Below are 25,004 nucleotides of genomic sequence, written 5' to 3'. Positions count from 1 at the left end.
ACATGGGAGAGATACAAAGCAAGCACCTTTAAGGCCAATGAGTGCTAATGTTTTTAAAAGGTAACGTAGTCCCCTGTGCAAGCACCGATTCATTACTGATCCATGGGGTGATGTCACTTTATTATGTTTTCCTGGCTTTTTGTTATGGGGTGGTTTGCCATTGCCTTCCCCAGTCATTACACTTTACCCCCAGCAAGCTGGGTACTCATTTTACTGACCTCAGAAGGATGGAAGGCTGAGTCAACCTTGAGCTGGCTACATGAACCCAGCTTCTGCTGGGATCGAACTCAGGTCATGAGCAGAGTTTGGACTGCAGTACTGCAGCTTATCACTCTGCCAAGGGGCTCCTGCTAATGTTTTAAGCATGTTTTGTTTTAAGTTTTTAAAAATCTTTAATTGTGTTTGCGTCCTTTATAACATTTATACCTCCCCTACCTGGCATTAGATTTTATGACAGACATGGCCCAGCCTGACAAGGTCTCATTTGTTAGATCCAGCCCTCATAACAAATGAGTTTGATACCCCTGCTTTAAAGTGTCTTGACAGAATTGCCTTTGAAAACTTGGAGCACAGTTTGCAAATGGCAACAAGGCTGTTCTCAGAGGGTGTAATAAGAATGGATGGAGTAGAGACAGAACACTCATAGAACAGTGCTTTTCAGTGTGGGCTCCTATTATGGGAATAGTTAGGAATATGTGTTCAGCTGCAATGAGAAACGCTTTCTAAACTAAGTCTCGGGTTCAAGTCCCACTTGGTCTGCTCTTTTCTGTAGCCCAGCTCCAGCTGTGAGGGGTGCCTGCTGGCTATAGCGGAGGTGGCTGCTGACTCCTATCCTCAGGGCTTTTTTGATAGCAGGATTGCCTTTGCATATTAGGCCACTCCCCGCTGATGTAGCCAATCCTCTAAGAGCTTACAGGGCTCTTCTTACAGGGCCTACTGTAAGCTTCAGGAGGACTGGCTACATCAGTGGGGTGTGGCCTAATATGCAAAGGAGTTCCTGCTACAAAAAAAAAAAGCCCTGCCTATCCTAACATCAGCCAGTGGGCTCATCAGGAAACTTTGGCCATTGATGTCTCCCGCTTTATTTTTTTTTCTACAAAGCATACAGTGGAGGACATTTGATCAAAATAAAGACGAAAGACTTGGGCAGTTTGGCGCAGTCGATCTGACCCGTTCTGTGCAGGGCTGAAGCCCAGCCAGCCTCGTGGCATCAGAAGTTGTTGATGGAGATGGACTCCCTCATCTGCATGCAAAGCACTTCGTCGATATAGAGGGTGTTGGCTTTGACCTCGATCTCCTCCTCCAGGGAAAGCTGCCGTCGGCTCAGCCCTTTCAGCTCTGCTTCCGCCTGAGCCAGGGTATCCGTCAGCCTTAAGGGTGGGAAGGAGCAGAGGAAGAGGGAGTTAAGGGCTGTGGCCTGTGGGACAGGCAGCAGCAGTGCCATGAAACCCCACTGTGGCTGGGTTTCATGTGCCTGAAAGTAGTTCACCTCTAGACCTTCAAGGCTTGTAGAGGTGGCCTTTACAAAACAGAAAGCTGAAGCTTTGGGGAGGTGGTGTGGACAGGGTATTGGGCTAGGAGATCCGGGTTCAGATCCCCCTGCTGCCATGAAGCTTGCTGGGTGACCTTTGGCCAGTCACTCTCCCCTAACTTAGCTTGCCTCTCAGGGTTGTGGTGAGGCTAAGACTGGAAGAAAAGAATCATTTATGCCACCTCTGAGCTCCTTAGAGGAGGAGGAGACAAACTTGTACTGGGGAAGTGGACAATGGTTACGTGCTGTGAAACTTCCAGGCCAGATGATTCAATCTGCACAAGATGGCCAGCGTCTCTGTGTTCCACCCACCTCTGAATGTTGTGGTTGATTTCTTGCACCTCCCTGATGAGCCGATACTGCACCATGTCTCGGCACAGCTCCACGTTGGGCCGGTGAGTCCGGGTCTCCAGACGCGTCGCTGCCACCTTGGCTGGCCCTTCCTTGTCCATGATGGCTTTCTTCAGGGCAATCATATTCTTCTCTTGGGAGTTAATCTCCTCCATCACCTGCAACCGAGGTCAAATCAAGGTGAAGCACACCAACATAACTTGCAGAAGTCAGGAAAACACGATGCATGCAAACAAGGTCAGTCTTAGCTGGGGGAGGGCCTAATTGCCCATGGCCCCATTCAATGGAGGAGAAAAAGAGAAACATAAGAACATAAGAGAAGCCATGTTGGATCAGGCCAATGGTCCATCCAATCCAGCATTCTGTGTCACACAATGGCCAAAAAAAACCCCAGGTGCCATAAGGAGGTCCACCAGTGGGGCCAGGACACTAGAAGCCCTCCTACTATTTCCTCCCCCCCCAAGCACCAAAAAAAGAGCAGGTTTTCATTGCTGCCACTTGAATGCATCCTCTCTGGGTCTTGGGCAGCTGCTCAGCAGTAGACAACTGTGCTTGCCCCATCCAAGGCTTCAGCAGCCAGTTTCTTGGGACAGCTCCAACCTGCCTCACACCAGGGGAAGGTGGCCCTTTGCTTACTCCCGAGGCGGGAGGGCAGCAATGAATACTTCCCCTAAGCTGTGGAGTCTTGTAAGCAAAAATTTTACTTTGTGAGCTACTGGCATTAAAGCTCATTAGCTCTGTCGCCATTTTTCCTGAGCTAAGACAAAAATGTATGAGCCGGAGACTAAAAAACTGTGAGCTAGCTCACACTAACTCAGCTTAGAGGGAACACTGGTCTCAGGTAGAGAGCTTGTGTATTACCTACCACCTGATTCTTTTTTTTTAACTACACGTGTTGGTGATGGAACCTGGGACTTTCTGCATGCAAAGAACACGATCTGCTCCTGAACCATGCCCCCTCCCTCTCCCCTATATTATAAATACAATGCAAGTCGGAAACAAGCAACCTTTGCATGGTTTTTATAGTACTTTGTGAACTCCTTCAAGCCACTCTTTGGCAAGGTAGCACGTACACTTTCTAAATAAATAAAAATGAATTGATCTCCTGCAGTACATCACACAGACACCTGCTTGCTAGTCTGGCGCTCACCTTTGCCAGGTGCATCTCCAGCTTGGCCTTCGCATCTTTCGTCTCTCTCACCCTGTTCTGGAAAGCGACGTTCACCGTCTTGTTCTGTTTGCGCATGTCGCTCGCCGTCTGGGACAAGATACTGTCGATCAAGGCACGGAGCGCCAAGGAATTGTTCCGCTGTTTGTCGGCCTTTTCGACATTCACATTCGAGAATTCCACCCATTCCTGGGGGCTCACTGAGCTACGGAGTGAATGAGAGGAGGGTAGGGAGGGGAAAAGAGATCAGATTGACTTTGGATGTCCAGGTTTGCCAAGGCGGTGAGAAATGGCAACATCTGAACAGAAAAGGAAAGCTGCTGAGGTTTCTAGGTGATGCAGTATAGAAAGCAGCTGACAGTCTTTCAAAAATGGGGAGACGTTATAGATGGCTACTGAATGACATTAATGGAACTTTACAGTTATGTAGCATTTGGGAATTAAGAGTACATGCTCCAGGTAGCCAGCTCAAGGCTGACTCAGTCTTTCATCCTTCTGAGGTTGGTAAAATGAGTACCCAGCTTGCTGGGGGGAAAGTGTAGATGACTGGGGAAGGCAATGGCAAACCACCCCGTAAAAAGTCTGTTGTGAAAACATTGTGAAAGCAAAGTTACCCTAGAGTTGGAAACGACTGGTGCTTGTACAGGGGACAACCTTTACCTTTTATTCAATGCAATCATATGCAATGGTGCTCAGGTCCAAGCTCAAGGGACTCTGGCTAGAATTACACCTCCTACAGTTGTGCTGCTACTGTCTGACAATTGAGTCAGTCTCCTGGGTCTGACTCATCTTCCATTGGAGCCCATAAAAATGCCCCATATTGCCTTTGCACGTGCAGATGCTTATCGTATCCACACACCCACACGGGTTTTCGGGGAGGGACCTGCCTGTCATCCACTGTAACAACATTCTGGGCATATCGAATCTCTGGTGTGTTGTTGTTCAGGTTGGAGCAGTAGTTGTCAATGGTCAACGCAGTGAACTTGTCCTTCAGATCCATTTCCAGATTGTATTTGGCAGAGCGATTTAGCCTAGAAGACAAAAACAGCCCACTGTGAAAAACAATACGATGCAGCACACTGGGAGATCCAGGTTTAAATCTTCCATCTCCTGTGATGCTCACTGGGTCATCTAGGTCCAGTCACACTCTCTCAGTCTCCCTGGCCTACCAGGATTGTTGCAGAGACAGAACAGGGAAAGCAGAACAACGTATGCCCTCCTGAGCTCCTTAAGTCAGGGGCGAAACAAAAATGGCTTTAGTTAGATCTGCTAGAATGCTCAAGGTTTGCACAGGGCACAAAAAAAGGTGGAGGAACACGCTCAGTATCTCTGAATGCACTCAGTATCACTGAATGGAGAACTCACAGAGGGAGAAACTCTCCAGAGACCAATTTGCTCACATTTCTGTGTCCCAGTTGGCCCTGCTATAAAATGGGCAGATTAGCCTTCTGTTCCCTCCTTTGACAGCAGTCATGGATCAGAAAGCTTCATGCCTCTCAAGTGGACATGCAGAAGGCAGCAATTTTAAGTAACCAAGGAATGTGGAACCTGCCGAATGGCCTTCTTAGCCAGTCTTGAAGAGGGAGCCCAGCAGCAAAGAACAGTGCAGCAGAGGAAGTGGAGGAGCCACATGGCAGCTATTTGCCCGATGGGGAAACTGAGCCAGAGAGAGACAGACAGGCAGGGAGGCAGACAGACAGACTTGGCAACGCAGTGACTTGATTGCCGAGAGGGGACTAGAACCCAGACCTGCCAGACTCATGTCCACTTTGATAGACTCATGTCCACTTTGCCAGACTCATGTCCACAAGGCCGTATTGGCACTTGGGACACACTTGCCTGATGCAGAAGTTAATACAGGTAAAACCTAGTTATATGGATCTTGCCTCCAAAACCCTCCAGCTCAGGATACCTAGTTTGCAGGATGCCAGCTCAGGATACCTAGTTTGCAGTTGTCTGCACACAGCTCTACCTGCTGCCTAGAGGCCCTCTCCTCTTCCAGTCTTCTTCCTCCCCACCATAAAACTTGAGCTGCTTTCTTGCTCCCCGCCCCCATACCGAAGCTGCTCGTTGGTTTGTTCCAGGGTGCGTTCAAGCAGAGCAATCACACCTTGGAGGACCTCAGCTTCCTTGATTAGCTCCCGTTCTACTTCATCGTGGACCAGGTCGATCCCAACCCGCCGTTCCCTAAAACAAGGGATGGAGAAAGGAATGACACTTCAGGTTTTTCTCTCTGGCACATGAGGAGACATTCAAATGTGCAAACACAGCCAGAGGCAGGATTTCAAGCAGGCATCTTCTGAGAACAAGGCAAAGAATTTAGGGTGCATAAATGGGATAACATACAGTCCATCAAGATCAGTATTGACTACTCAGACTGGCAGATGCTCTCCAGGGTCTCTGGTAGAGGTCATTCCCATTACCTACTGCCTAGTCCTTTTAACTGGAGATTCTGGGGATTGAACCTAGGACCTTCTGCATTCAAAATTCATATTAGTTCATATTGATAAGGTTAGTGGACAAGTAAGGTTATGCCTGTATGGCCTTTCACCTTTGACCTTCAGGGCACTGACTTTCAAAGCTCAACAGGCAAACAGGCATCCTGTCTAGCGGATGGACATTCTGAATTTACCATCATTAATGATGACATACTAAACTATATAAGTCATGTTGACATTCCATGTCCTTCAATATGTCACTAGCAGCAATTAAAAAATTAAAGCAGCAGATGACTGAAAAGCAGTAATACCAATAACATAAATGAAGACCCTTGTAAAGATCAAAGGCCCTGACTTGGATGCTCCAGGCCAACCCAATCTTATCAGATCTCAGAAGCTAAGCAGGGTCAGTATTTGGATGGGAGACCACCAAGTAATACCAGGGTCACTATGCAGAACAGCAGGCAATCATAAACCACCTCTGAATATCTCTTGCCCTGAAAACCCTATGGGGTCACCGTAAGTCAAATGCGAGTTGATGGGGGCGGGGGGAGATCAAAACAGATTATAAGAGGCCAAGTACTCTCTGAATTAAGGTAGTTTTAATAAGCTTCCAGAAAGCCAGGTGCAAGGGACACAAGGGAGTTCCACAGCCTGAGAGCCACAAATGAAAATGCCCTATACCAGGGGTGGTCAAATTTGCTTAATGTAAGAGCCAAATAGAATAAATGTCAGATGTCTGAGAGCCGCAAGGAATGAAGGAAGGAATGGAAAGAAAGGTGGAAAGAAAGCAACTTTAAATGCATTCTCCAAACTCCTGGCTGGCTTGGATAAGTGATTTAAAGAGACAAATGCCTTCTTCAGGCCGGCCGACAGGGTGGTGGGAGCTTTGAGAGCCACACAATTTGTGTGAAAGGGCCACATGTGGCTCCCGAGCTGCAGTTTGGCCACCCCTGCCCTATGCTGTATACGTCACACAGAACTGGACTTTGCACAGACTAGTAGGACTGTACAACTCTTCTTGTTCTGCATGCCCATCTTAACTTCTATCACAGCAGGCATGCACATTGCTTTAACCCACTGGTTACGTTGGGAATTTTTTTTTTTTAATGCCATGAAGTCACAGCTGACTCACAGCAACCCCATAGAATTTTCAAAGCAAGAGACCAACAGAGGAGGTTTGCCATTGTCTGCCTCTGCATAGCAACCCTGGACTTCTTTGGGAGTCTCCCATCCAAGTGCTAACCAAGGGCGACCCTGCTTAGCTTCTAAGATCTAATGAGGTCAGGTTAGCCTGGGCTATTCAGGCTATCATGCAGGTCAGCAGGGTGAACTACACTCATATGAACAGCCAAAAGTGGTGGGGCCAAATCCACTGTGCTCTTCCCAGTCCATACAGAGCTAGAATCTAATGGAGGGAGAGAATAACACCAGCCTCCTTTGCCTTCTCACCGGTTTAGGAGACACTCCTGTACGATGAAGAGTGGCTCTCTGCAGCTCTCCAAGGCCTTCTCCAGCCGAGTCCTAAATGTCAAAAGCACCTCTGTCTCCTTCGCAATCTGGTCAAGTTTGTCATCCAGCTGCTGCTTCCAGAATTTGATCTCCTCAAGTCTCTGCTCTGCAAGAGGGGAAGAAAAGGAACATCAGGACATCCCTTCACCCAAAAGGAAAAGCCCTGTAGTGAGACCTGGGAGCTCTTGATACAACCAGTATGGTCCTGACAAATGTAAGCATCTGTCCCTCATGTCTAGAGACTAAAGTGGGGAACAAGATTGTGGCTAAATTCAAAGGCAACTATAGCTCCTGTGTGACAGAGCTAAAAGCCTCAGTTCTGGACTTTAATTTCACCCCTCAGTTATTGGAAGCATAAGAAAAGCCTTGTTGGAGAAGACTAAAGCCTGGTACTATTGCCAACTGGGGGCAGCTAGATAACGCTGGAAAGCTCACAGGCAAAGCCCAAAGAAACTTTTTAATTGGATTTATACCCTGCCCTCCGCTCTGAATCTCAGAGTGGTTTACAATCTCCTTTACCTTCCTCCCCCACAACAGACACCCTGTGAGGTAGGTGAGGCTGAGAGAGCTCTCACATCAAAGACTTGCAAAGACAACTCTGCGAGAGCTATGGCTAACCCTAGGCCATTCCAGCAGCTGCAGGTGGAGGATTGGGGAATCAAACCCAGATAAGAGTGTGGGGAATCATCCCCAGGTAAGAGTCCACACATTTAACCACTACACCACACTGGCTCCTTGCTGAAACAGAAAGAACCAGCCACTTCAGTCAACTGTAAATGTTCAAAGGTTTGTTAATTTCAAATAACTGCTTCTCTCAAAAGCAAACTTCAAAGATCAACCCACTTGCCTACACTATACTGCTAAGCCTAGGCAATGGGCGGCTGGTCTGGAAACTCATCGGAGACCTATACCCAACTCTTCCTGACCCACGGCTTGGACTCCCCAGCCACTCAGCTAGTCCTCACCTATCTTTTTGTTCACATCACTTTGGGTCTTCTGTGTCGTCCTTTCAATTTCGTCCACCAGCCGCTGGCTCTCGTCCACAAGGCGCTCCGAGCGAGATTGCTGGGCCTCGGCACTGGAGTACTGAGTCTTGTTGGCGATGTGCCATTCTGGGGGGAGGAACTTGGGGGGCACTTGCAGGAGCTTGGCCATCGCTTTTTCTCAAAGAACCTGGGAGGTGAGCCGGGAGTGGAAGGACCTGGAGATGCAGTGAAGCCAACCTGAATGGGAGAAAGAGAAAGCAGAGGATGCTAGCTGTTCTAGTGGCCAGCTGATTGCATCTTCCACTGAGAAGTCAGGAATGGACTCTGGTTATGAAGAATGGAGGGCGCTTATTAATTATTGTTATTATTTGGCTTGATAGGCCAGTATCCAAGTGCCTGCTGTTCCACCATCAGAGATGTCTGATTTGGGTTCCAGAACATTACAGACCTCTTCTGGGAGGCTGAGCTGGTCAGTGAATTCAACAACTGGGATTCAAAGGTGGTAAGGGGGAAGGGAGGCAAGAGATAGTTAATGTATTTTTTTCCAAATAACCATAATTCATCTTTTTCATTGAAAAGGCTCAGAGAGCTCACCTTTATGGTTGCATTTGCTTGTTTTACTGTAAATTGCAAAGAAAATCAGAGAATCATAGAGTTGGATTGGACCTCCAGGTCATCTAATTCAACCCTCTGCACAATGCAAGAAATTCACAAATGCCTCCCGCCTCCATATACATACCCAATGACCCCTGTTCCATGTCCAAAAGATGGCAAAAAATCTCCAGGATCCCTGGTCAAACTAGCCTAGTGAAAAATTGTTTCCTGACCCCAGAGAGGCAATCAGCATTTCCCTGGGCATGTAAGAAATGGCCATGAGAAGAAGAGATTGGATTTATACCCTGCCGTTTACTACTCAAAGGAGTCTCAGTGGCTTACAATCTTCTTTCCCTTCCCTTCCCCACAACAGACACCCTGTGAGGTAGGTGGGGCTGAGAGAGCTCTCCCAGAACTGCTCTTGAGCAGAACAGCTTTGAGAGAACTTGTGGATGACCCATGGTCAAATCAGCAGGTGCACATGAAGGAGTGGGGAATCAAACCCGGTTCTCCCAGATAAGAGTCCACACACTTAACCATTACACCAAATTAAACACTGATGCAATTCTTCCTGCCCTCCTTCTCATGATCTGCCCAAGTTCACAGAATCAGCGTTGCTGTCAGATGGCCATATTGCCTCTGTTTACAAACCTCCAAAGAAGAAGAGCCCAGCACCTCCTGAGGAAGCCTGTTCCACTGAGGGACCGCTGTCAGGAAGTTCTTTTAAATTTCAACCTGTTGGTTCTGGTCCAATCCTTTGGGGCAACAGAAAACAATTCTGCACCATCCTCTATATGATAAGCCCTTCAAGTACTTGAAGATGGAAGTGGTGAAGAAATACAGTAAATAAAATCAATTTTGGGGGGAGGGGGATTACTGTTTTTCCCTTTTCATTGCTGCCTGCTCCCTAGTTGTAGCATAACACCTCAGGCACAGCTTCCTGAGCTTGTACATAACCAAGGGAGATTTGAGTCTCAAAAGATCATCCCCTGGAAATCTTGTTGGTTGCTAGGGTGCTAGTGGATTTGAACCTGGCTCTTCCACTGCAGACCAACAAAACTACCCACCTGAAACTGCTTCCTGATGATTTACTTATCTAAGCATCAAACCAAGATTTTGATTCCCTTCTGGGAAGAAGAGAGATCTGGTGATAGTTGTAACATCACCCTGCCCTCTCTGTAGGGATCTAGCATAACCACACTGAGGCATCCGTTTTTCCACTCACAATCACAAGGGGGGGATCACGAGGACCACCAGTGTGCCAATCAATCAATCAGCATTTCAAAAACTGCATCCTTTCGCCCGCTTGATGGGGTGTGTATTCAGGAGCGGTTCAAAGCATGCTAAGAGGTATCACAGAACACGCACTCCCAGAAGAGTTTTGGAGCAATTATAAATGTAGCAGAAAAAAACTGACTCTCCAGCAGGAAAAGAGGCCTGCAAAGGCTTCGTGGTTTCCTTTGAAGACCGGTCTATCTATGACTTGAAAGGGAGAATGGTCTTTCCTCAGCAGAAACTCTGCACAGGCTCCGAGACACCCTTTCCCAGCCCGGAAAAAAACCCACAGCAAAATGCAAGCTCGCCCATTCCGTTCCCTCCATTGCAAAACGAAGCAAAAACACGCCAAACCCTCCCTCCGGCGACGCACCCCTTCGCGGCCAGCCCCTTTTCCACGGCTCTCTCAACTGGGCAAGCAGCAGGCAAGCGCGTGGCTTCTAGTCCTGAACCTGGAATCTGCAACAAACCCGTCGCCATGGAGATGCTTCGCTGTGGCAACAGGGCGGAACGTCAGAACTCTGCCCTGATTGGCTCCAGCCCTAGAAAGGGGGGAGGAAGGGAGAACGAATGAATGAGAACCCGCGTGTGGCTTCGAAAGCTGCAAAGCCTAGAAGGCTCCGCCCCCAATGCTCTGCCTGGGGACCGCTGTGGGATTGGTGAGCCTAGAAAGGCTGGGCCGGGACGTAAGGGCTCCGGCATCCCTCTTGGCCAGCAGTGGCTCCGAATGGCAGAGATTACTAGGAAAAGAAGCTGGAAAGTCCACATTTGGGGCCTCTGCTACAAACTCGGTGGTGGTGGTGGTGGAGTGTCCGTGGCTTAGACAACACTGCTGACCTCCATTACAGGGTTGTTGTGAGAATGACCGCAATATAATTTATGGGAGACCCTCTGAACATTAAAGGTAGTCCCCTGTGCAAGTTACCATATAGAGCTGAACATAAAAAGCACTATATAAATGCGATTGAACAAAGCAGTAGACAAGTGCACCTTTAAGACCAACTAAGTTTTATTCATAATGTAAGGTAAGGTAAGGTAAAATTTTATTTATATCCCGCCCTCCCCGCCTAAGCAGGCTCAGGGCGGCTAACAACATCTTATACATATACAGTAATAAATATAAAAACTTTAAATTTAACAATAAAACTTAAACATAATATCATAAAAACCCATTAATGTATTTAAAAATTCATAATTTAATTCCATCTGGCAGCAATGGTGGCATTCTGATGCTAATTTCTGCCGATATGATTAGTTCCATGTTAACATAGGTCCTTGAAAGGACCATGTTGGCGGATCCTTAATTAACAACAGCAGTCGATATATGCTTGTTTAAAGAGGGCAATAATGTAAGCTTTCGTATGCTCTTAAACAGACTTCATCAGACAAATGGGAATGGAAGCAGCAATTTGTAGAAGAAGAAGAAGAAGAAGAAGAAGAAGAAGAAGAAGAAGAAGAAGAAGAAGAAGAAGAAGAAGAAGAAGAAGAAGAAGAAGAAGAAGAAGAAGAAGAAGAAGAAGAAGAAGAAGAAGAAGAAGAAGAAGAAGAAGAAGAAGAAGAAGAAGAAGAAGAAGAAGAAGAAGAAGAAGAAGAAGATGATATTGGATTTATATCCCGCCCTCCACTCCAAAGAGTCTCAGAGCGGCTCACAATCTCCTTTACCTTCCTCCCCCACAACAGTCACCCTGTGAGGTGGGTGGGGCTGGAGAGGGCTCTCACAGCAGCTGCCCTTTCAAGGACAACCTCTGCCAGAGCTATGGCTGACCCAAGGCCATGCTGGCAGGTGCAAGTGGGGGAGTGGGGAAACAAACCCGGTTCTCCCAGATAAGAGTCCGCACACTTAACCACTACACCAAACCGGCTCTCCGGTTTGGGCAGTGGGCAGTGTGAAATTAAGGGAATGCTTTTAGCAGATTAAAACATTCCCATGATTCCACACTGTTCACTTACATTACGAATTGCTGCTTCCATTCCCATTTGTCTGATGAAGTCTGCTTAAGAACATACGAAAGTTTACATTATGAATAAAACTTAGTTGGTCTTAAAGGTGCACTTGTCTACTGCTTTGTTCTATTGCTTCAGACCAACAAGGCTGCTTATTGGGATCTATAAATGCGATTGTTATTAGTATTAGTAACTGGGGGACTTATTGTTATTGTTATTAGGGACGAGGACTGCACAGCAATCCTAGAGGCTTGCAAGTCGAAAGTGCCACTGACGCTCCTCTGTTCTCCCTAGCAGGCTTGGAAGAGACGCACTCTGCACATGCTCAGGGACTCTTCTGCCATCCTTTGCTGTGTGCACTGGGAAATATTCGGGCAGGGGCATTCCTTTTCACTACATGCAATAACACTCTGCCTATGACAATACACAGCAAGCAATCAACCACGGCGTTGAGCGCGGGCCTAGCAAACAAGTGCCGGGGTCCAAGCTGTCTGGGTCCGCTGGGCTCTCCTTTGTCCCCACCGTAGGTCCCTTTTGCGCATGCCCTAGACCGCGTCAAAGAAAAAGCCGCTTGGTCCCAACTCGCCTCACCTCCGGCATCAGCCAATCGCGGAGCTGCAGCAACCCACTACAGCCAATCAGGGCTCTCGTCAGTCGCCTCGAGCCAGGCTCTGTCCCGCCGCGCCACACTTAATATTCATAAGAGTTCATGAATATTGAAAACAAGGCGGGGGACGGAGGACCAGCCGCTGCTGCCTCAGACCTGCAGGTGGGCAGGAATGGCCGTGCCTCAGCCCGGGGGGACCAGAGCCCCAGTGGCCGCCGCTGCCCCCGGACGCCGGGCAAAGCTGACCCACCCGGGGAAGGCCATCCTGGCAGGTGAAGCGAAGCGACCCTTTCCTCAACCTGCTCGGTCGGGCGCGGAACACTGGAGGGAAAGGGGGGAGGGGAAGCGGAGGCGCGCGCGCGTGCTTCGGCCTTTTGCTTGGCAGGTCCCTCTTGCAGCCGGGATGGGCGGGATGAGGGGCTTGCGCCCTCTGTCGCCCCCGCAGGCTTCACAGAGCGCCTCCTTGTCCAGCAGGAGATCCGTTCATGCACATCAGATGATGCCCAGGGATGATCTTATGCAGCAGTGTTTGCATCCGCCCCATTTGGACTGACAGGCCAGGCGCCCTGCAGTTGGCTCACTGGCGGTAGATTAAAAAGGTAAAGGTAGTCCCCTGTGCAAGCACTGAGTCATTACTGACCCATAAGGCGTCACGTCACATCACGACATTTTCTAGGCAGACTTTTTGTTATGGGGTGGTTTGCCATTGCCTTCCCCACTCATCTACACTTTACCCCCAGCAAGCTTTCAGTAGATTATGAACGGGCAAAAGGATGCCCTTCTTCACCTGCGGCATCAGTAACCTGCGGAACTCACCGTCACTGGATGCAGTGGTGGTCACTAGGTTAGGTCGGATTAGAGGCATCTAATCCTCTAGAGGAGGATTAGAGGACATGACTCTCTACAGTTGTTAGTCAGGATGGCTAAATTAGAGCTCCCATGTCCCAAAGCATTGTACCTCTGAATACCATTTGCTGAAGGGGTAGGTGGGTGGCTTTGGCTTTCATGCTGTTTATGATCTTCTCTGAGGCATTTGGTTGGCTACTGTGGGCAACAGGAAGATGAATTAGATAGACTCTAAGTCGGATCCTGGTTGCACTCTCCTCTTCCAGAGGAAGCATAACGGTATTCCTGAATTCTAGGAATGGGATGCTTTCTTATGGATGTGCAGGAGCTGCATGATTTGGCAGGGACAGCACACTCTCTGCCATGAACATGGCCTGTGTGCCAGTTCTTTCTTATGCCCAGTGAGGCCTGCCTGCCCCCAGCCTGGCTCATATTTCTTTCTGTCCTGCACAGGTGGCATCGCCGGAGGCATCGAGATCTGCATAACTTTCCCTACGGAATATGTCAAAACGCAGCTGCAGCTGGATGAGAGGGCCAACCCCCCTCGGTACCGAGGCATCGGTGAGATTTTGCCTGATTCAGAAGCCAGCAGAAAGGCCCTGACCTGGGTAGTCTAGGCCAGCCTGATCTCATCGGATCTTAGAAGCTAAGCAGGGTCAACTCTTGCAAGCACTTGAATGGGAGACCTCCATGGAATACCAGCAGTCAGGAGGACGGGGTAGGCTCTATTCAGCCACCTCTCTGAATATCCTCCAGGCCCCCAGTAAGGGGCAGTCACCAGAGGTCACCATGACTTCCAGTGTGCAGGCATACACACACACATATCCAAAAATACTCCCCCGCCAAAAAAATTAAAAAGCCAGTGGAAGGGGCTGGCAGAGGAAGCCCCTCACTGGAGACTTGCTGATACCAATGACTTATTTTGGCTTGGGGCCATTTAAAACCACCCTCTCTTGCTCTCTGGTCACACTGGCTGTCCTGTTCTGTACTCAACCCACTGCAAACCACTATTTACCACCCTTTTGCCACACATCCTACCCCAAAGAAATGTGTCACAGATGTCTATGGTGAGGCCCAGCCCTCTTCCTCAGTGAAATCAGGGTTTGGATAGCTGAAGCTATCTCATAAAACATCAGGCCATCGGTCCATCGAGCTCTGACTGGCGGAAGCCCTCCAAAATCTCCTCCTCAACACTTGACATCCTTGAACTGAAGATTTCAAAGACTGAACCTGGCACCTTCTGCGTGCAAAGCTGGTGCTTTACCACTGAGCCACAGCCCCTCCCCTTCATTTGGGCTGGGCTGAGACCAGGAAATGGGTCTCAGCCCCATCAGATAGGAATAAAAATAAAGACTCTGAGAAAGTGCAGAATGCCTGAGAGGTCATCTGCTCAAAGCAAGCGAGCCAAGCTATGTCCCATCTTCACTGTACTCACTGAAGCCTTGGTAATGTCTTGCAGGTCACTGCGTGAGGCTGACAGTACAGGACCATGGCTTCTGGGGGCTGTACCGGGGCCTCAGCTCTCTGCTGTATGGATCCATTCCAAAATCTGCGGTCAGGTAGGCTACTCCTCCATCTTACATCTGTTTATCCTTTCAAACGAATGTGTGGACAGAGAGCTTACTTCCTATCTGTGCCTCCCTTGATTTATCCCAGTCTTTTAAAGGCGTTCTTGCACTGTGGCTATTTTGGATTGGGTGGGCTTCTTTCACAGATGGGGGCTCCTGATCCATGCAGCACCTAAGTGCGCACCCACCCACCCTTCTCTAGATGAAGATACACTGACAGAATCTTGGGTTTTGGCAGGTTTGGAGTCTTCGAGTTCCTCAGCAGTTATGCCAAGGACTCAAATGGGAAACTGGACAGTAAGAAGAGTTTATTCTGTGGCCTTGGAGCTGGTGTGGCAGAGGCTGTGGTGGTTGTATGTCCCATGGAGACTATCAAGGTAAGGCAAGCATATTCTTGAGGGCTGTTGTCTGAAATCTCTCTTCTTTCAGTTGCCAGATGCAACTGGTTGTGTGCAAGCTCTGCTGAGCAGAGGGGCTTGTTGGTTCCACCCTTGGCCCGAGGGGACCATCATCTAGAGCAGCAGTGTCAAACATGTAGCCCAGGGGCCGAATCAGGCCCTCAGAGGGCTCCTATCAGGCCCTCGAGCAACTGGCTGTCATCTGCTTCCTTCTCCCTATCTCTTGCTTCCTTCTGCATAATAGCTTGATTTGCAAGGCTTGCTCAGTCACACAGCAGAGCTACTGAGCCTCGTCTCTCTTCCTTCTATTGGCTGAGACTCCTTCCCCTCCTGGAGAAGGAAGGAAAGCTTCCTTTGCCCGTTCCCTGGATCTCGTGGGAGAAATACAAAGAAAGCACCTTTAAGACCAACATATGCTAATATTTGAAGCATGTTTTAATGTTTTTTTTAAAATATTTGTGTTTTTCTGTGTCCTTTATAAAGTTTATATCTCTGCTCCCTAATCTTAAAGAGGTATACACATGGCCTGGCCTGACATGGCCCGGCCCGGCCCAACCTGGTATGGTCTGGCCCCACAATGCCTCATTTATATCAGATCTGGCCCTCATAGCAGATGAGTTCAACACCCCTGATGTTGAGCATTAGATTTTGATCATGTGGAATGGGAAAGGAAGCAGAACTAGGTTCTACAGTATGGGCCTTTCGACATTGGATTGGAGCAATCCACCTTTCTGATTAGTACAATAAACAGCAACAGTCTGTCTTGAAGGGAGGAGGAACCAGACACTTCAGCAAGCAAGGGGCAGCGTGCAATTGGACATTGGCCTTCTTTGCTATGCATACAATGGGGAGAACTTCTTGATCTGTGCTGCTAAACCCCCTGGTGGGTGGCATCGGCTGAGAAAATGGTTTCCCTGGAGCATAAGGGAACTTAGAAATTGTATGCTTTCTGATGCTTCTGGGGTATTGGTTGCCTGCAAGCTAGGCTATTGGGGTCAGCTACTCCTTTCAAATAAATCCCCCTCTTAGCTTAGCTGTGATTCCATGTGACGTGGGTTGCTGATGCTAACAGTGCTTAATGTCAATGTGTCTCCAATACTAACCAGTATTTGGAAGCCAGAATTTGAAATGGATTCTGGATACCGTGGTTCTGAAAACATCTGGTTGGCATTAGCCTGGTTGCAGAGCATGGTTGGCTCCACACCCCTCCCTATGATATCGGAGTCCTAGCTAGATGAGAGCTTGCTTGGCCAGCAGCAGAAGAAGAAGAATTGCAGATTTATACCCTGCCCTTCTCTCTGAATCAGAGACTCAGAGCAGTTTACAGTCTCCTTTATCTTCTCCCCCCACAACAGACACCCTGTGAGGTGAGGAGATCTCTTACAGCAGCTGCCCTTTCAAGGACAACCTCTGCAATAGCTATGACTAATCCAAGGCCATTCCAGCAGGTGCAAGTGGAGGAGAGGGGAATCAAACCCGAAGACACAGAGACTCTTATTGTGCCGCAGCACCATTGCTGTGTGTGGATGGAGCTGTGGCTTAGTGGCAGAGCATCTGTGTTGCATGCAAAAAGTCCCAGCTAAAGTCTCCAGCATGTCCAGTTAAAAGAGTATCAGGTAGTCAGTGATGGGAAAGACCTAAGGTCCTTGTGTGCTCCTGCCAGTCAAATTAGACAAGATTGACTCTGGTAGATGAAAAGTCATAGAAGGCAGCTTCAAGTTTGTCTGTCTGTTGCTTCATGTTGGTGGCAGCATCATGACTTTCCTCTTTCCCCACCCCATATCATTTCCTTCCTCCAAGTTTTTATGTTGAAATAGTTTTTGCAATTGGTACAGGTCAAGTTCATCCATGACCAAGGCTCTCCCAATCCCAAGTACCGAGGGTTTTTCCATGGGGTCCGTGAAATTGTGCAGGAACAAGGTAAGATCTTGCTGAAATGCAAATTGCTTTGAGTCCCTGCAGTGGCTGGGGGTAAACCCTTTCCGGGTTAATTTTCCTCAAAGGCATGAACAAAAAGCAATTGGTATCTATGGATGATACATTTGATCAAGAGTTGTGAGAATTTATTGGCTTGTTTTGTGGGTCTGCACCCTGATCCTGGCAGCATTTTTACACTGCAATCCAAAGCAGAGTTGTACCCTTCTAAGCCAAATAAAGTCACTGAGCCAAGAAAGGTATAGCCATATTTAGGGTGGCACTGGTAGTCTCCCATAAACCCTGTGAGGTAGGATTAGGCTGAAAGCGTGACTCGCCCAAGGCTGCTTTCTAAATTTCTGCTGAGCAGAGATCTGGACTAGGGGCTTGCCCCATTCACTCCCGACAATCTGGCCAGTGCACTGTGCTGGCTATAAAGAGGATGATTTGAGCATTTATTTGTATTTCCTGAAGCACCCACCAAGGGTTTTTAGAAAGTGGGAGGGGTCAAGTGGAGCATTGCCCAGCAAGGCTTCTGATTGGCCATTGGAGATTTGATTTTCTGTGCAGATTTTTTAAAAAATGTTGCTTTGGCAGCAGCTGCCATCACTGTCTGAAGCTCTGCACTGTGAGACTGCAGGCAAGCTGCAGCAGCCATTTTGTGGCCGGCTCTTCTTGCAGTAGTCATTTGTGGCAGCTGTTTTTGTGGCTGTGCCATGTCAGAAATACAAAAGTACCTGCGGGCTAAAAAACATTGGGGATCCCTGCCCTCTCAGTGGCTCTTGACCAGAGTCACATGGGATCCAGCCAGTGCTTTTTTTGAGGCAGGAACGCACAGGGATGCAGTTCCAGCTGGCTTGGCATCAGGAGGTGTGGCCTAATATGTAAATGAGTTTCTGCCGGGCTGTTTCTACAAAAAAAGCCCTGTGTGAAACTATAGTGACATCAGGGTGTGTGGCCTAATAGGCAAATGAGTTCCTGCTGGGCTTTTCCTACAAAAATAGCCCTGGATCCAGCTTTAGGTAACCTTTGGGAAACAAGACAGCAAAGTGTGGAGGCCCCCCTCTCTTGCAGGTCTACGTGGGACCTATCAGGGACTCACAGCCACCGTCCTCAAACAAGGCTCCAACCAAGCCATCCGATTCTTTGTGATGACCTCTTTCCGTAACTGGTATCTAGGTAAGGAGTGGGGGAGCCATTCATCCCTGAGCCCAGATCCTGTATGCTTGTGTCTTGAGTGTGCTAGAGTAAGGAGCCTGCTCCTCAGGGGTGCTTTCCAAATAATTTTTTGTTATGATCCCATTTCTGTGGAATATTATCATACAGTTGGAAGGGACCTCCAGAGTCATCTTGTCAAACTTCCTGCACAATTCAGGAAATTCACCAATACCTCACCCCCCCGCCCCATACACCCAGTGACACTTGCTCCATACCCAGTAGATTGCAAAAAACTCCAAAACCCTCCAGGATCCCTGGCCAAACTGGCCTGGAGAAAAATTGCTGCCTGACCCCAAAGTGGTGAACAGCATTTCCCTGTGTGTGTAAGAAATGGCCGCAAGAACTAAGCACTGATGCAGCCCTTTCTTCCCTCCTTTCCATGATCTGCCTGTGAGTCCACATTGCTCTCAGATGGCCCTCTAGCCTCTGTTTAAAAACCTCCAAAGAAGGAGAGCCCAGCAGCTCCTGATGAAGCCTGTTCCACTGAGGAACTGCTATAACTGTCGGGAAGTTCTTCCTAATGTTTAGTCAAAAACTCTTTGATTTAATTGGTTTTGTAATCTTCCTTTTGTCTGTCCACTGGCCTGCTAGGGGACAATCCCCACGGAGAGATGAATCCCTTTGTCACGGCTATGTTCGGGGCAACTGCAGGTGCCGCCAGTGTCTTCGGCAACACTCCTCTGGATGTCATTAAAACCAGGATGCAGGTAACAAAACCCCACAAAGACTGAATTCCATGTCTTCAAAGTTGCCAGAACAGCATTCCAAAGTGGAGCTCCTACAGGGCCTTAAGACTCAAGAATTTGCAAATGATTCTTGTAGTGTCATTGGCCAAAAGTTCACAAATATGGTGGTGAAAGCCACCAGGGTCCGGTCATCTAAGATATACTGTCTCTGAACATGGAGGCTCAGTATCTAGGCTCTTGTCGTTACTACCCACTGGCAGACCTGCTTGCTGATGGACTCTTTTTTGGCAGTGAGTTTCAGAAGCTGACCAAGCAATGGGTGAAGAAGGGTGTCCTTGAACATGCCTTACAACAGCTGCCTGGCCATTTTTAACAGCCATCCCAGAGGTCTTATGTTCTACCATGACTTTGTGGCCCCTGCTGTGTTCCTTCTCACGTACCTCCCAGCTAATCTTGGAGTTTAGAGCTCATCTTTAAGAAAGCTGATCCACCACTTTCACCTTGGTTTGGCTTCTGGTGTTCTCTTCACTTGGAATGCTATTTCTGAAACGCTGGCAACTCACGAAAGAGGGAGGAGCGACTTACTGGGAGAGGGGGGAGGCATCTCAAACAGCTGTTGTTACCCTCGGTGTAAAGCAAAACTGGTGGGCAAGAGTTTGCACTCATTTCCTTCTCTCTTCTTGCTTCTCTTTCAAGGGACTGGAAGCCCACAAGTACAAGAGCACATTGGATTGTGCCTACCAGATCCTTAAAAATGAGGGCCCCACTGCGTAAGTGAATCCACTTTTTGTCTGTTGTAAATGGACACCCTCCCTCCCAGAAATCCTTGTCAGTGAACTGTTTGTAACCTTTAGATCAGGGGTGTCAAACATGCAGGCCAGGGGCCAAATCAGGCCCCTGGAGGGCTCCTATCAGGCCCCCGAGCAACTGGTTATCATCTGCTTCCTTCTCCCTCTCTCTTGCTTCCTTCTGCATCACAGCTTGCTTTGCGAGGCTTGCTCAATCTCACAGGAGCTACAGAGCAAAACCTCTATTTTCTCCATTGGCTGAGGCTCCTTCCTTGGGGAGGAAGGAGAGGAGGGATAGCTTGCTTTACCAGGCTCTCTCAATCGCACAACAAAGCTATGGAGCCAAGCCTCTCTTCCTTCTATTGCCTGAGGTTCTTCCCCCTCCTCATCCCTTGGAGAAGGAAGGAAAGAGCCACAGCTTCCTTTGCCCAGTTCCCTGGATCCCATGGGAGAAATACAAAGAAAGCAACTTTAAGACCAACAAGTGCTAACATTTTAAGCATGTTTTAAGTTTTTTTAAAAAATAAATTGTGTTTGTGTCCTTTATAAAGTTTATATCTTTGCTACCTACTCTTAAATAGGTACACAGATGGCCTGGCTCACCATGGCCCAGCCCAAGAAGGTCTCATGTCAGATCCAGCCGTCATAACAAATGAGTTCGACACCCCTGCTTTAGATCCCACCTTTTCCTAATGCATCCAGCGTGTTATTTTAGCTTCATGACAACCCTTCAAGGTAGGCCAGGCTGAGTGAAACTGATTTTTGGCTGCATAGTGTTGTTGGATCTGGCCTTGCAGTTGAATGCAGACAACTGTATCTTTCTGAGCCTTTTCACCAGCCAGCCTTCCTGCAAGAACTTCATCTTCCTATTGTTATCAATTTATTGGGAACATCTCTAGAAGCCCAATGAATAAAAAATACTGCATTGCCCTCTGTGCAGCCATTTTTTGAAAATTTTGCATGTGGAATGTCCCAATCTAATCCCCAATGACTACTGTTAAAAGGATCAGGTAGAAAGTGATGCGAAAAAAACTCCAGCTGAGACCCTGGAGAGCAGCTGCCAGTCAGAGCAGGCAACGCTGTCTAGATGGACTCACATTCTAGCTGCATCTGAAGAAGTGAGCAGAGACTCATGAAAGCTTATACCCTGCCGCAAATTTGATTAGTCTTGGAGGTGCTTCTGGGCTCTTGCTTTTTTCTGCTGCTACAGATAGACTAACATGGCTACACATCTTGATCCGTCTTTCAGAACAAGGCCGCTTCATATGTTTATGGGAAACTGTCCACCCAGATTTTGGAACGCCCTGTGCAGATGTCGTCAGGCACCTACTTCTTTGAGGAGCCTGTTGCAATTATTTTCCACCCACCGTTTGGCAGCTCCTAGTTCTGATGGCTGTGATTCATAAGTGTTTATCTTTTTTAATGACTTTGGCTGCTAGACATTTTAAATGTGTTGTTGTTATAAGCTGCCTTGGAGGCCTGGCATTTTGGGAAGGCGAGGTACTAGGTGTTTTAATACCTAAATACAACAAGGGAGAGTAAGAGTGCTGTCTCACTTGACAACTGCTATTTGGCTCATTCTGGGGTTGAAGTGATCTGCCACATAGGAAGGCCAGCTCCCCAGATATTTTTAGCTCACATGCTTGAATCATTGGGAATAGTTTTCTCCCCAGATAGGATTCTTGTGGCTCTCATTAGACAAGGGGTATCGAACTCACTTGTTATGAGGGCCGGATCTGACATAAATGAGACCTTGTCAGGCCGGGCCATGTTGGGCCGGGCTATGTGTGTACCTATTTAAGATTAGGTAGCAGAGATATTAACTTTTTAAAGGACAAACATGACTAAAGATTTTTTTACTTAAAGTAAAACATTCTTAAAACATTAGCACTTGTTGGTCTTAAAGGTGCTTTGTGTATTTCTCCCACGGGATCCAGGGAACTGTGCAAAGGAAGCTCTGGCTCTTTCCCTCCCTCCCCAGGGGACCAGGAGGGGAAGGAACCTCAACCAATGGAGAAAATAGAGGTTTTGCTCCTTTGCATTTGAGCAAGCCTTGCAAAACAAGCTGAGATGCAGAAGGAAGGAAGAGAGAGGGAGGGAGAAGGAAGCAGACAAGAGCCAGTTGCTCGGGCACCTGATAGGAGCCCTCCAGGGGTCTGATTCGGCCCCTGGGCTGCATGTTTGACACCCCTACATTAGACAGATTAATTAGGAGGTGCAGCAAATGGATGGTTGGACACAATAGTCTTTTTGTTTAGGGTTTTTTTTGTTTGTTTTGGTTCCTTCTATCTCTAGCTGCAATCTAGTTGCAATTTTTCTTATGCTGCATTTTCCCACCCGCAGATTCTACAAAGGGACCATTCCCCGTCTTGGCCGGGTCTGCCTGGATGTGGCCATTGTGTTTGTGATTTACGAAGAAGTGGTAAAACTTCTCAACAAGGTTTGGAAAACCATTTGATGCTCTTGGCCTAAATGGATCTTAGAAGGCTGCTGGATTCTCAAATACTAGCAAATGTAATTTTGTTTGTTCATGTGGCCACCCGCACCAACCGCTGGGGTGGACTATTCGTGGACCATTTCGAACGAAAAGGCCAAGTGAAGATCTGGTGATATTCTCCCACCACACACCTGCTTCAGGACTTTGGCATTGTATCCAAGTCCGCAGATGCTTCAGAAGTGCAGTGTGTCTCATCTCCTGAAGGTGGAGATGCAGCCAAGCTTTGCTCTATTAGTTTCATTCTGGGAGCACTGAAAGGAAGTCCAATGCGGTTTAAGCTCCAGCAGGTGCATTCCAACAGGGAACACGATTTGAACCCATTTGCTACCTGAGCCAGCAGAGGCTGCTCTATTTAGCACAAACCAAACCAGGGCTAATAGACTTACCCTAGTTAACTTAACATGCTAACAAACTCCTCTTAAACATAGGTCAATGGCTACCTCATCATTTTATGGTGAAGGGACAGCATACAGTACTGTTTGATAGTTCTCAGAGTGGTGCAGCCCTTTTGATCCATGGTGGTTTGGGAGGGTTAAGTGGCAGACAGGGGCTGGGCTGCTAAGCTGTTCTTTCTTTAGCACAATACTGTTCTTAAACATGGATGTTCCCTGTAACTCTGCGCCAAACCCTTGCAAGATTAGGCAGTAGTGTAAAATGGCAGGCGAGATGGGGCATTTCTGGCTCAAGGACCTTTAGCATAATTGGTAGCTTTTTTATCAGCATGAGCTAGACTCAGCATCAGCTCTGTGTCCTTCAACAATTGTAAGAGAGAAGGCATCGAGAGAGACATTTTTGCTGTCATGTTTCTCCCTCTGTACACATAGCATGTGAAGAAATTGATCTGTGTCATTTTAATTCCTTGCCGCTCCATGACCTTACCCTATGCTGCCTGTTATTATGGTTTCTGGCAAATTGGGCCTTTGCTTGTCTATGTTTCACTTGTTCAAACCAGTTTCAAAGCCGTTCTTGTTTCTGTGGCTTCCAACTTAATCTTGGGCTTGGTAAAGCCCATCTGAGAGTAGTTTCTGAGTACCTTTGCCGCATTACAGTTCTCCAGGTCCTTTGCAGGAATCTGTGGCACAAGAGTTGCAAACTGGTTGACCTCTACTCCTCAAAGGAGAAGGAGCAGAAGAGACCTGGAGCAGTGTTGTCTATGGGAGTTCAAGCAATGGTACTTGTTCCCAAGGTCAAATTCAACCACTCTATTTGGTATACAATCAGCATTTAAAAAAAACAAAAACAGCCAGTAGTTAAGAGTATTCAAACTTCTCCTTCGCTGCTCTTGGGATTGTCCTTTTCCAACAGAGACACTTCGCTGCATCCTTGTCCTGGGAAAGAGGTTCTTATGTCCGTGCCTTTCTAACATCGGCCTTTAAACTTTCTCTCTGGTTTGCTGCTCTCTTTTTTAATTTTTGAAACATTGTTGTGGTGTACAGGTCCACACATTTCTCTTTCAGGATAAACACAAGTCTAAACATACAGCTTGTCTTTGATGTATTTTATTAGAAATAGCCCTTGGTACAGAACCAAAGTAGCATTATCTTATAAATAACAGCAAAGAAATGCTGAGCCAAAACTCAGGAATGGCTTCCTGGTAACCTGAGCAAGCTTGTCTGGCTTCTCAGGGAGCACCTTTGCCCAACTGGCTTGAATGGCACTGGAATTGGGGCTGGCTTTCTTTAAACACGTTGCACACAGGTTAACAAAACCATTTTCAGGTAGCACAAGCACGTCTCTCTGCCCACCTGTGACATTCAAGCTGCTTTAGGAGATGCAAAGCAGGTAATGTTGTCTTAGGCTGATGTCATAGCACACTGATTAAAGAGATTTCATCGAAGTTCTCTGGCGAGGTGCTGCCCCAACCCAGCTGTGCTTGACAGAGCTCCCTGGGCCGAGCACAGTGCCCTCCTAGAACCATGGCTGGAAAGTGGGCATACTTGGGCACCAAAGGAGAAATAGAGAACACCCCCAGCACTTTACAGCCATGGGAGCTGAATCTCTCTGAGACCGATTCCGCACCAGCAGTCACTTCACCCCCAGGCTTCTGCTTTCCTCGGATCCAGCAATCTATTCCCCACTAGTCGCTGTGCGGCTGAATTTTGACTTGGGCTCCCTCCAGTTTTCCTCACAGCTTCTGAATCTCCAAAAAACCAGAGCAGGAAGCTGTGAGGGAAATCGAAGAGAGCTATGGATCAAAATGCGCCCACACAGGAAGTGGTGTGGAATCGATCGCTTGAGCTGTGGAAAGCATAAGCCTGGGGGTGCAGGGATTGCTACTGAGGAATCGGTCTGAGTTTAAATCCAGGCTAAGGAACATATGCAACGAAAGCTACGGATTCAACATCTCCAGGAAAGGGCTGGAACTTTTCCCCTCATCATATGAATACAGACCTTCCTCCCATTCTGAAATTATGGGCAAGAGCTTGCAGCCACTCCCATCACTTGCTTGGTTTGGATTAACAGGGTGCTTGAACATAATGCGCCCTCCTCTGCAAGTGTCTCACAGTAGGCTTGGCTGTTTGGCAAAGTGGGAGGCGAGTCCCCATCCCCCTTACTCCAATGGCACTGTGCAATCACTGTCTCTCCGGTGCAGGAATCGAGAGATGCAGAACCTCCACTCTAGATAAACTACTGCACCTCTAGTCCTTATGGCTATGGTGGTGAGCGTGGGATAGTTCAGAAG

General features: G+C 47.9%; 3 protein-coding genes across 3 annotated transcripts in view; 2 read left to right on the top strand and 1 right to left on the bottom strand.

The window, feature by feature from the left end:
- The window catches only part of TXNDC17 (thioredoxin domain containing 17), a 324,677-nt gene that overhangs the window by 107,908 nt on the left and 191,765 nt on the right, over nucleotides 1-25,004 (top strand). The window lies entirely within an intron of this gene.
- TEKT1 (tektin 1) lies at nucleotides 1,066-12,494 on the bottom strand. Its single transcript, XM_060259203.1, has 8 exons — nucleotides 12,391-12,494; nucleotides 7,966-8,223; nucleotides 6,941-7,106; nucleotides 5,109-5,237; nucleotides 3,938-4,081; nucleotides 3,033-3,255; nucleotides 1,844-2,040; nucleotides 1,066-1,370 (listed from the first exon to the last, which is right to left on the bottom strand). The coding sequence occupies exons 2-8, from the start codon at nucleotides 8,153-8,155 to the stop codon at nucleotides 1,211-1,213; spliced, it is 1,209 nt and encodes a 402-aa protein (XP_060115186.1). The 5' UTR covers nucleotides 8,156-8,223; nucleotides 12,391-12,494; the 3' UTR covers nucleotides 1,066-1,210.
- On the top strand, nucleotides 12,454-23,800 carry LOC132587022 (tricarboxylate transport protein, mitochondrial-like). Its single transcript, XM_060259204.1, has 9 exons — nucleotides 12,454-12,678; nucleotides 13,706-13,813; nucleotides 14,712-14,811; nucleotides 15,059-15,197; nucleotides 17,054-17,138; nucleotides 18,207-18,311; nucleotides 18,942-19,057; nucleotides 19,733-19,806; nucleotides 22,168-23,800. Exons 1-9 carry the CDS (start codon nucleotides 12,579-12,581, stop codon nucleotides 22,280-22,282), a joined length of 942 nt encoding a protein of 313 aa, XP_060115187.1. The 5' UTR covers nucleotides 12,454-12,578; the 3' UTR covers nucleotides 22,283-23,800.

The sequence above is a fragment of the Heteronotia binoei genome, chromosome 18, assembly GCF_032191835.1.
Source record: "Heteronotia binoei isolate CCM8104 ecotype False Entrance Well chromosome 18, APGP_CSIRO_Hbin_v1, whole genome shotgun sequence".
Taxonomy (NCBI): domain Eukaryota; kingdom Metazoa; phylum Chordata; class Lepidosauria; order Squamata; family Gekkonidae; genus Heteronotia; species Heteronotia binoei.
Note: the sequence above shows the minus strand (reverse complement) of the source record. Positions and strands in the feature narration are given on the sequence as shown.

Excerpts from the sequence above, each read along its gene's own strand:
- TEKT1 (XM_060259203.1), bottom strand. The coding sequence starts at position 8,155 with ATGGCCAAGCTCCTGCAAGTGCCCCCCAAGTTCCTCCCCCCAGAATGG. Across the intron at positions 5,238-6,940 it reads CAGGAGTGTCTCCTAAACCG|GGAACGGCGGGTTGGGATCG; the intron begins GTGAGAAGGCAA and ends CCCTTGTTTTAG. Across the intron at positions 1,371-1,843 it reads ATCAACCACAACATTCAGAG|GCTGACGGATACCCTGGCTC; the intron begins GTGGGTGGAACA and ends CCCACCCTTAAG.
- LOC132587022 (XM_060259204.1), top strand. The coding sequence starts at position 12,579 with ATGGCCGTGCCTCAGCCCGGGGGGACCAGAGCCCCAGTGGCCGCCGCT. Across the intron at positions 12,679-13,705 it reads GGGGAAGGCCATCCTGGCAG|GTGGCATCGCCGGAGGCATC; the intron begins GTGAAGCGAAGC and ends TGTCCTGCACAG. Across the intron at positions 13,814-14,711 it reads CCCTCGGTACCGAGGCATCG|GTCACTGCGTGAGGCTGACA; the intron begins GTGAGATTTTGC and ends AATGTCTTGCAG.